The sequence below is a fragment of the Poecilia mexicana genome, unplaced genomic scaffold (genome assembly GCF_051168715.1).
Source record: "Poecilia mexicana isolate PSO_F unplaced genomic scaffold, ASM5116871v1 scaffold_1, whole genome shotgun sequence".
NCBI lineage: Eukaryota > Metazoa > Chordata > Actinopteri > Cyprinodontiformes > Poeciliidae > Poecilia > Poecilia mexicana.
Window position 1 is genome coordinate 16,678,651 of NW_028263370.1, and position 11,305 is coordinate 16,689,955.

Below are 11,305 nucleotides of genomic sequence, written 5' to 3' on the forward strand. Positions count from 1 at the left end.
AATGTTAACATGTCCTGATCACCCATAAACTTTGATTAGCTCATTTTGCTGCTGCCCCGGGGGCAGATGGGAGCTGAATCCCCTCTGAGCCCGGAGCAGGCACCAGGGTGTCTGTCTGCCAGAGCATTCTGTGGAAACGTTAAAAAGAGAAGCATCCTAAAAGAATCCATATCAGGAAGCTGACAGCATGCTAGATGGACTTTAAAATAAGATTCTATGCATTTATAATTTATATCCACTTTATTCTGTAGTGCTAGCTGGAAGCATTGCCAGCTCAGAAGCAAATCATGCAGTTATTATCCAAGTGGATTGCAACGATTCCATGAAATCTTACCCTGATACGTCCATTAGATCTTAATTCTCCTTGTACTTACATAGATGAGGCCGGAGTAGTATCGGTCTTTCAGGTTGTGAAGCACCGACGCCTCGTTCAGGCATGTGAGTTCAGCCATATCCTCCACCTTGGTGAACTTGGGCGGATTCATTTTCTGGATGTCGTCCTTGTTGACCACCGCCTTCTTCCCGTTTTCGGCGAGCTCCACCACCACCTCATCCCCGCGCTCCTCGCGGATGCTTGCTGCCTCGAAGCCGTGGCGCTCCGACGGGATCCACACCAGCCTCTTGGCGGTCCAGTCCGCCTGAGCTGCCGGGTTGTACACGACGGCACGGTCCACGAAGAGGTACCGCTCCGGGTCATCCTGCCCACTCCTCTGTGACATTGCTGCTGGAAAACCAGAAGCACGGCAATCTGGGGCAACCTGCAGGGAAGTGAAAAACGAAGGTTCTTCGATTTATCGTCCACACTAAAGAGGATGCAGCTTTGATTTATATCAAAACTGCCAAAGGTCAGTTTGAGAGGTCACATTTAATAGCAGATGACTGGATTCTTGAAGAATAAAGTCCAGGAAAGCCTAGAATTTCATTACATCTCAGGTAGTTTCCCCCAGTGTATTATAAGCCTGGCAGGCCACCAGGCTTTACTTGCGCCACACCAGGCTAAGCATTGTTGTATGTATTATATACAGAATAGTACATGTATTTTTTATTCACCAGAGGTCTGTAACCACTGCCTATCTTTACAAACTAACAACTTCAGCGAATAAATTGACAATTTTAGTCACTTTAATCAGGATGTAGTAAAAAACATTTATATTCATTGCATTTCTTTATGTTAACCTATTTTAAGACTTTGTAGATATTGTTAATAATGTCTTCCAATAATATAACCAAGTGATAATTTCAAATTTCTTATCAACTTAACATTTTTTAACACAAAAACATGGATGACTGGCACAGCGCACTTACCAACGATCTTAGCAAGTTTTTGCAGGTTGTATTTTTAAGCACATCCACATGGAAAATGTGTCAAGAACATTGATTGGATTAATCATCATGAATCGGTCATTGTAAAAATCTGCAGCTAATTTAGCAGTCGATTAATCGTTAACTGGAGTAAATAGATTCAAAAAAGATCATTTGTCAAGAAAAAACAAAATATTCACAACAGTAATTCTGTACAAAATAAATATGCATTTTACATTTAAGATTTTTTTTTAAATCTGTCTGTAAATATGTTTTAGCCAAAACTCCTCAAGTGGCGTAGTTTTAGATTCACCTGGTCCAAATTCACAAAAGGAATGTTATCGCATTTTAGGCAAAATATTTAGTTTCTTTCTTTTTTTAATTAAACTATTTGATTACTCGCATCTTTTAGTGTCTTCTTATACTGTGTAAAAAATGCTGAAGTCATTAAATGAAAAATCTGTAGAATGTGCCAAAGTTTTCATCAAAATAATCGATGACTAAAATAACCTTTAGTTTGAGTCATTTCTGAGAATGTTCTTTTTCTATAAAAGTTGAGGGGGTTATTTAGTAAAAAATTATCCTGTTACTATTTATATTTCTCAAAGAGAAAACAAAACGTACAGGCGAGAGCTTTATAAAATCAGTGACGTAAAAGGCCACAAAGATCTCTGATTGTTGCATCTACGAAAGAATAATTAATAAGTAATGACGAGTATAACTGGATGAAACAATGGCTGGCTACTTATATAACCCACAGAGGACACAAATACAGCACTGACTGCAGCAATAAGCTTCCATACAGTGTGCTTTATAACCTGGCAGGTCGTATGAGGCTTAAGCAGAACTTGATATGGTTCTGATCAGAATATCAGCACCAATAACAGCATTTTAATCCAGATGTGATTGGATCTGCAAGAAGAGGCGAAGCCCAAAGCAAGCAGAGAAGCAGAGATAATTGATTATTTTTTGCTGAGATGCGTTTATGGGCAAACCAAAGTCGTGGAGTCACAATGTAACCATGGTAACATTACAATCAAACTATGAAGATTACTTTTACACTTTTACAAAGTAAGAAAACTTTACAATTCCTTTCAATGTTAAAATATTTTTCATTTATCAACAATGAAATCATTGAATCAAACTTACAACTCATTCCTAATAAATGTTTAAGATGTGTAATAAGTGTTTCAATTTCAGTGTTTATAAAAGTGAATAGGGCTTAGTTTGCATTTGCCTTTGTAATATAATTCTAAACTATATCAAAAAGCATAATCAGATATATTTTAACATGCAGCCTGATCCCATGTTGAAATGAGGCAGGGGTTAGATATTAATCTGGGTCAGGTCACAGGATGGTGGATCAGTTTGGCTTTTGATTATTGTCTGTCAGCATCCCCCCTCAGTCAATTTCATCTCACATGTTTCTATGTAACGGTACAAATATACTGCTAATTTTTGCACCAAAGTAAAAATGTTTAACATCTAGAAAAGGTTGGCTATGAATGAAAACCTCTCTCCCCGGCCTGATCTCCTCCCTGGACAGGCCAAACAGCTGCAGCGGCTAAATTAGCTCGCTAACGTTAGCTCAAAGTTGCCTCAGATCCCAGCCGCTCCAAAAGATGCCTGCGAGAACTCAGTTTATTTCCAGTCAAATGCAACTGTTGGATCCAGCTGGAGGGGGGTTATCACCATAATTAACCATATTACCAGATATTACAATAAAGTAGAAAATACCGAGGAAAAAGCAGGAGTTAAGGATGAATTGTTCAGCCTCATCTTGCAAATCCCATCATGGGTGTGGGTGGCTCAAAGACGTCTGGCTCAGGATAAAAGCAGGACAATGACCACGTCGCGTCCACACCGGCTCTTAAACAATAAATTTCTTCTTTAAGCAAAAATAAAAATAAAAATTTTAAAGCTAGAAACAAGCCGTTGGCTTTGAGTTGCCAGCTAACATTAGCAAAGCTGAAGGTCCTCCATCATTAAAAAGTCATGGCACAATAATCCGCTAGCTAACGTTAACGGAGGCTGTTGCTAGCCGCTACATCCCAGAAAAAAATAACGTCTGGCCCGGGCTCCTCTCCGCAACTTACCGCACACGAGAGATGGATGAAACTCTGCCCTGGTGTTTCTGGTCGGTTTCCAGTGAATTAACGTTACAGTCCTTCAGCGCGTACTAAAGCGTCCCCTTCCTTCGGCCGCTCTCTCATCAGTGGTACACCCCCCACCACCATCCAGCACCTTCTCAACCGAACTCTACCCGGACCGGGAGGATGGATGCGCCGCACCGCCGCACTGCATTCTTTCTACAACGAAACGCCCATAATGCCAATCTATATCCTGATTGGCTGTCAAAGTCCGTTGCCGTATCATGATTGGTTAAAGAAGAAATAGTGGAATTCTGTGCTAAAAGTTTGATAGTTACCGCACGAAACAGAGGTGGATAGCAACTAGTTACATGTACTCAGTTACATTTTTGGGGGGGAAATAATTTTAGGAGACGTTTTACCACACCATGTTATATTGCTATTCTGAGTAAAATTTCTGGTTACATGTTCTGCAGCTCATTAATTTTAGTGAATAAATAACAAACTTATTTTAACCAAAAAAGCACCAGACACACATAACTTATTTTGAAACGTCTTCTTTGCTAAGTCTGCCGTATCATTTAGAGATAGTAAAGGCTGCAGCAGGCCCAGTCTTCTTTCTCAAAATTCAAAACCAGCTTTGATGTTTATTTGGGATTTTTGTCCTGGGCACACAATTGAAGCCCATGTTTCAACCATCTGGTGGTACTTTGACAGGAAGCTTTTTATAACCACATGAAATGCACCAGTATCACTGGCAGCAACAGAGACAAGATACTGCCACCACCTTGTTTGACAGTACAGTCCTCTTGGGATGCAAAACTAACACTTTTATCAGTGTTTGTGCAAACTGTTTGTTTGTAAGATATTAATTCTCCCTATACTTGGTATGTTGCTGAATGTAGACTGAATTACTGAGATGTTAAAATGAAAGCAGAAAAAACACGATTAAAAGAAAAAACACTTTTCTCTGCTTTCTTTTAAGAAGTTGTAAATTTGTAAATTGACAAATTTACAGTTTCTCAACCTCAAACTTACAAAAAGTGCCCATTTGCGTCTCCAAACGTGGAACAACAAAACATGAAACCCTAAAGCACAACTTTTTAAGTGGCACTACACGCAGTTGGCCACGAGGGGGAGCCAGAGAACCATTCATCAAATATTACCAGAGCAGTTGTCATGGTGATTCGAAGTTTGCTACGTGTTCTTTACTGTAAACTCAACTGACGAAATGTTCCTGTTAAACACTTTACTTTTTATTTTTAATTAGGGTAAAATTAATACTGGCATATATTTTCTTACGATGGAAAATGTTAAGTCCAAAACAAATGTCTTTTTATAACCAAGCTTTTCTAATAAATAAAACATTAAATTACGTTAAAATAGAAAGTAATTTATTAAATTTGGTTACATACAGCAAGTGTTTTGAAAGAAAATGACTCAAACCCTATTCCTTATAACTTTAAATAAATATGTTCAATCGAGCCCAGAGTAATTTGAAAAGTAGATGCCTTTCTTATAATACAGCAAACAGTAAGTTTGGGACCTACAATGAATAATACCACTTTCCAACAAAACAATAGAAAAAATTGACTACTCTGTTTACTTTTTTTTCTTGGCCCACTTATACTTTTGCACTTCACAACTTTGGCCACTGTGACAAAAAGTTTGGACACCTCCCATCTAACTAGTTTTTATCAAGGATATCTGTCACTTTAAAGGTACAAAAACTTTAAAGGGGTGTTTACACTTTGAAATCCACCGGATATCTTTTAGCATTTGCTATTTTCTTTCAGCTGTGCATTACAACCTGGAGACCGTTCTCTGTTGTAAATTTGCTTCATTTGCCTCATTGCACTTGTTCCACATCTAGTAATGGAGAAGCGCAGCAGCATTAAAAGGAACATCTGATGAGTTGTAATGTAAAAACAGAGGCCTATAAACAACCTTCTGCATTATTTACGCTGCCTATATTTCAATAACAAGTGTAGCACTGCACAGTGCAAGTATGGTAACCTTCAACTTGTTCTAGGTGTGCCAAAGTGTCAACCTGTCATATTTTTGTCTGCTTCGTTTCAATTAAAACAGTCAAGTGTCATGAAATACAACAGAGTCAAAACTTTAAACAACTGTACATGTGTGAATCTGGTGTTACTGGAGGCAGATGGCAGATGTGGGATTTATTTTTCATGTTGTCTTGAGGAGTGACAGAGTGACAACCTTTGGTGCTGTGCAGAAATCTGCCATTTTGCAAATCGCTGTGACAGCTCCCTCTCCCAATTGTTGGCTTCTCCAGTTGCTTTTGTGGCATAATAGACCTGTCAGCAGCAGCAGCATCCTCCACTCCTCACTTGTACTTTTGTAAAGGCACCAATTTATCAAATTCTGTACATTGTTTCCCTTTTTATTTTGGATTTATTTATTTTTTGTCAGAAATTTTCCAGTGCCAGGTATAATTTACACAGAAATGTTTGGCCTTTATACTGGTCACTGATTGCTTTTGGACAATCCACTTCATATCAGTGCATTTTCTGTCAGGAAGCTTTGGGTTTTGAAAAAATATTGTTGGAATTTTATGGTTTTTAAATCAGCTTTATCTGTTTTTATTTTTTAAAACCATCAGGACTTCTTCCTCAATCTATCTAATACTATATAGAATAGAATAAAAATATTCTTCATTGTCCCACAGTGGAGAAATTTATGAATATTTGTATTATTTTTAGCTAAAAATGATAATAAAGAGTAAAAAAAAAGCCCAATAATTTAACAGAATTATCATACTGCAAAACTGCAAAATGTTAAAGTTTGCCTTTTTTTTAACTAAAGTTATAAGACTGCATAGTGTTTATGAAGTGCTGCATTTTGCTTATTATTCTAGCTTAAATTCACAACATTGTGGCGCTTTTTCATATTTTTGCTAAAATTAAAAATGAAGTTTGTGAAAAATACATTTTAATATGCAGTTTAAGTATTTCTTTTGCATATTTCAATGATATTAGAAACTATCTTTTTCTGGGTTTTACTTGCAATTTTTATTTATTAGAAGCTTAAGAGGAAGAAGTTCAGAGGGGAAAATCTGATGGAAGAAACACAGATTAATTGAAATATCTGATTTCAGATTGGTTTAACTAATTTATAATCCACAGAACATAATTCTGATCAATCCTTCCTGACTTCAGTGATAAAATTAATCTCATTCAAATTGCTGACTTCTTTAGGACATGAAATCTTTTGTAAATTATAGAAATCTTTGTTTTAATTACATAACCTGTTTGCTTGCAATGTGTTAACACATTTTAGTCACAAATTCACCAATCTTTAGTTTTGACTATCGTCAAATACGACTGCTAGTACTACTTATATTTAGTGTTATTTAGTTATTTTTTTATTGTTTTAAACAATGACAGAGATGACAGAGAAATTGGATGATTTGTCCTTTATTTTGTTTGCATATGAATCCTGTCTTCAAAACTTTTGTTTTTTTTTTATCATCCTTGATTTACCCATTATAATAGAGATTATTATGATCCGTAGCTGTTTAGACTCTTAAATTAATTTGTGTTTTTTCTGTTTTGATCACTTCTGTGATGTTTATTTGCTCATATTCTGACATTTTAGTTTGTTTATCCTCATTGTTTCTTTCAGTTAGGTTTATTTTTCACGTTTCCCTCAGCTGCCCTTCCCCAGCTGCATTTACTCACCTGTAATTATCTCTTCTGGTCCATTTGTCACTTACATCGCTTCCATATTATTTAAACTCTTTAGATTGGATCCTTTCTGGTTCCTCTTCAGCATAAAACACACACAAAAGACTACCTCACAAGAAAATAAAATTACATAAAAGGTCAAAAAAAAGGGGGCCAGAGGTATTTAAATTTTCCGTTAAAATCTTAATTTGCGTAAGTGAGGATTCTAAGTCGCTGTAACAGAAGCTGTAAAATGCAGAACGTGAAAATTTAATCAGAAAAACAACATTTTTGTAGTGATTCTGTGATCAGATGTGCAGCCTGTAAGGCAGCGTCTCTGGATGAGTTCTGGTTCAGAGCATCTAATGCCTCGAACCAGTCTGTGGAACGGCTCAGAAATCTGCTGGATTCTCACAGAACTAAGGAGGAGATGGAAGGCGGCCATTTTCCAGCAGAACTGTATCAGACACAGTATCACATACAAAACAATTGTAACCCCCCACCCCCCAAAGACAAAAACAAACATAATAAAGGCGTAAAAAAAAGTCCGTCTTTTGACAAGTGATACTTGTTTCTATCATAAATGTGAAGGACGTTTAGGTTATATATTTAGTTATATCTACGGATTCACAAGAAGTGCAAGAAAAGTAGCTTTAGTTCTGGAACAAATGTGTCACGGTGTTTCGGTGTGATACAGAGTAGCTTCTAGCTGCACATATCTACGCGGCTTGTTCTTTCCTGTGCAGATCTAAATTAATCTAGTTGTTTCTTCATGGACATTTCAAGAAAATGGCCAGGTTTAGATTTTTCAATGTGCTTTTGTGAGTTTATTTTTCTCTCTACAGACTCAAATCTCCATTTTTCTCCAACATAAGTTTTTGTTGCATTTTGTTGAAATATTTAATTGCACCTGAAGAGTGAAAGGTAAAAGCATGTATAGGCTACTATAATCCTGTTTTTATTTATTTATTTATTATTTTATTTTATTTTATTTTCTACTCTATTCTAAACCTACCAGGAAATGGCTGCTAACCAGTGTTGTAGTACTCGAGATCGGTCTTGGTCTCGAGACTGGTTTCGGACTCGACCGCATTTGGTCTCGGTCTTGTCTCGGTCTCGGGCGCTGAGGACTCGGCATTTTATTTCAAGACCAGTCAAGACCGCTACTGTGAAAATATCACTAAACGTACACATACTGTCCACTTCCACTTTATTTGTTAACATCTTTGTTTTCAGTGGATGGAAAACGCACCGATTAAAATCCAACCAATAACGTGTTTCTCTTACTCCCCTCCCCCCACCTTTTACTCGCACGCGGCGCTCTGAGACATGCGCAGTGGTTTCCTCTCAGCGGCAGAAGATGTCTGTTTAATCGTCAGTAATAGAATAGCGCTGCATAAATCATAAGAAATCCCATGGCCACAGCTAACTCAGCAGCGCTTCACTTTCAGAGACGGTGGGGACTAGTCTAACTTTTTTCGTCACTTAGAAAAGTAGCTCAAAGAAAGGTAAGCTCTGTTGACATGATGTTATCAAAGCTAGCTGTATAGAGACATAAGCATTTGTGATGAAAAGAAGTTGTCACACTGCATTGTGCGGAGATGTTGACTGACTTGTCGCATATATGGGAAACGCTGTGTCCAAAAGTCTGCAATATAGTGATGTGACATTCAGGAACAGTCCGATTCTTCTGCACGGCTCTTTACTTATTAGATTGGACTGGAGTTTCGCTGAGAGCCTTGTTCTATCAGGTTACCATACGCTGTCAGAATAGCATACATGTAGTGAGTACCATGCCTGCACATGCGCATTAAGAAGTCTGACTGTCAGAGGAGTTGTCAGTTCACCATATGCAACAAGTTATGACGAAAATAAATCATGAAGTTGTTTTCAATGATAACTATATAGATATATATGCGTTGTTGTGGTTTCAAAGTGTATTTAAAGCAGGGTCTGGCTGCAGCTCCAGTCAACTACAACGCATGCTGTGTAAAACTCAGCGGGGGTTTTTAATTGCTGATTAAATAAAATCATAAGGTAATGACTGTCTGACAGATATAGCTGTGAGTTCGTGCTAAGCGTATGACGATTTGACAGGGTATGCTGACCTGATAGAACACCGTTCTTTGTTCTTGTAATGCTCTGCGTACACTGCAGTAGCTATCATTATTTTAATTAATTATGTACATTGATATTTTTTAATGAAGAAATTAATAAAACACAAGATCGAAAGAGCACGCAGAGCAATCACATTGTTCTTTGATTGTTTTCGTTCACAGTGGCAGCTGTAATGTGTGCCATGGTGTCAGACTACCTGGCTTCATGTAGCAGGAGAGAGGGTGAGAACAGTCACGGTGAGCGCCTTGTGCTTGGTTACTTCTTGCTTGTTGCTCCTTGGTCAGTTTTCATAGTTGAGCATTATTTATCATCAGGGCATTGCCTCAATTGCTATGTTTAGTGGTGCAGACAGCGGTGGTTTCTGACATGAGCAATATGGGCAAATGCCCAGGGCGTTATCTTTTTAGGATGGGACGAGACCACCACGAATTATAACACAAAGATGGAAGATGGCTTTTAATATTGGTAAAATGTATTAAGTATTTAATATCTAGGTGTTTATATGGGAATATGGATCTTTCAGATCAATTTGAGAAGCAAATTTGATCATATTTCACATTTTATGATGTGAAATATGATCACATCATAAAGCACGGGCCGCTGGTCTTGGTCTTGACTCGGTCTCGACTTCCCTCGGTCTTGGTCTCGGACCCTAAAAGTCTTGGTCTTGTCTCGGTCTTGATACACTCTGGTCTTGGTCTTGTCCTGGTCTCGGGTTAGGTGGTCTTGACCACAACACTGCCACTAGAACCTGCAGGACCAAAAGGTCCATTGTAACTCTGGAGGAGCTGGAGAAGATGACAGCTCAGGTGATAAAATCATTCAACAATTAGTCATATATTCCACAAAAATACGAACTACTATGATTTTATTCTTTTTTCAGCAAAGAAAATTTGATTTTTTTTTTTCTTTAAAATCCTCGCTCTCTTCAGCCATATCATCCCACGTCTGTTTGTCACTAGTGGCTGGATGCATGTGGCTCTTCTTATGATTATCATGATCACTTTTGGTTCTCATATTAACCACCTTTGCAAGACTTCCAAATAAAATTCTCCCCCTCTCAGACAATTGGTCCATGCCTTCGTCTCCTCCAGACTGGACTACTGAAACTCTCTTCTCATTGGGATTCCCTTCAAAACAGAACTCTGCAGCTGGGATCTTAATAAGAGCTGCAGACATGATCACATTACATTGCAGTTTTCTGGCCAATCGTTGATGTTTAAAATATCTGACCCGCCGATTCTGATTTATTTATTTTTTCTGAAATGTCGCTAAATATAGCAAGAAAGTCGCTGAATTGGTAACAGCGTGGCGATTGTTGTGGAATACAAATGTGCAGACATGAGCTGATGGGGCGATCTCTCAGTCAAACCTCTTTCAATGCAAAGCAAAAGAAGAGAGCAATTGATTTTTACGCCTTTGTTGAGAGAAGACTGACTTCACATGTAAGTATCGGCTGATCACAGATCTCGGGTTATAGTCACCAATAATTCATCTGGCCGATAAATCAGTGGATCCCTTCTTAAAACATTTCTGTTTTAGGAAACAATTTCTTAGATATTGATTTCAATGTCTTATTTATGCATTTATTCAATTTTTATCCATTGTAATTGCTTTTTTTTTTACCTTAGATCTAAAGGGCAATATGAATAAAATCTATTATTATTATGAAATATAAAAAGAACATAACTAATAATAGAAAAAATATATCTTTCTCTTGTTTCTTTAATTTCAAACCCGGTTCCTTCCAACAGGTATCCATCATGTGTCAATATGTGTGCATGAATTTGTGCACAGTGTTGCCAGGGACCCTCAATGCTCCCCCCTCTCTTTCTTCTTCTTCTTCTTTCTCTCCAGCTCTCTCCACCCCTCTGTCTCTCTCTGTTTCCCTCCCGACCCTGCTCTCATTCCTTCAGGTCCCTCCAGCCGCCTCCTTCAGCAGAAGCGGGGGATCATAGGCAGAGGAGAAGTGACGGGAGAGCAGCATCAGCATCTCCCTCACTGCGGGACGCAGGGAGACAGGAAAGAGAGGTGGAGGAATTAAGTTAGTTGGAGAGACCAGGGAGAGAGAGTTGGAGCTGTTTGGGTGGCAGCTGGGAGACCAGGAGC

The 11,305-nt window shown here is 38.2% G+C and overlaps 1 protein-coding gene across 1 annotated transcript in view; it reads right to left on the reverse strand.

Annotated features, from left to right (window-relative positions):
* Positions 1 to 3,654, reverse strand: part of LOC106917321 (myosin-10) — a 72,405-nt gene extending 68,751 nt beyond the window's left edge. Inside the window, exons 1-2 of the mRNA XM_014986190.2 lie at positions 3,399 to 3,654; positions 375 to 758 (exon numbers count right to left, since the gene is read on the reverse strand). Coding sequence (XP_014841676.2) covers positions 375 to 719 — 345 coding nt within the window. The 5' untranslated portion in view covers positions 720 to 758; positions 3,399 to 3,654. The remainder of the gene's footprint in view (positions 1 to 374; positions 759 to 3,398) is intronic.
* Between the last annotated feature and the right edge of the window lie 7,651 nt (positions 3,655 to 11,305).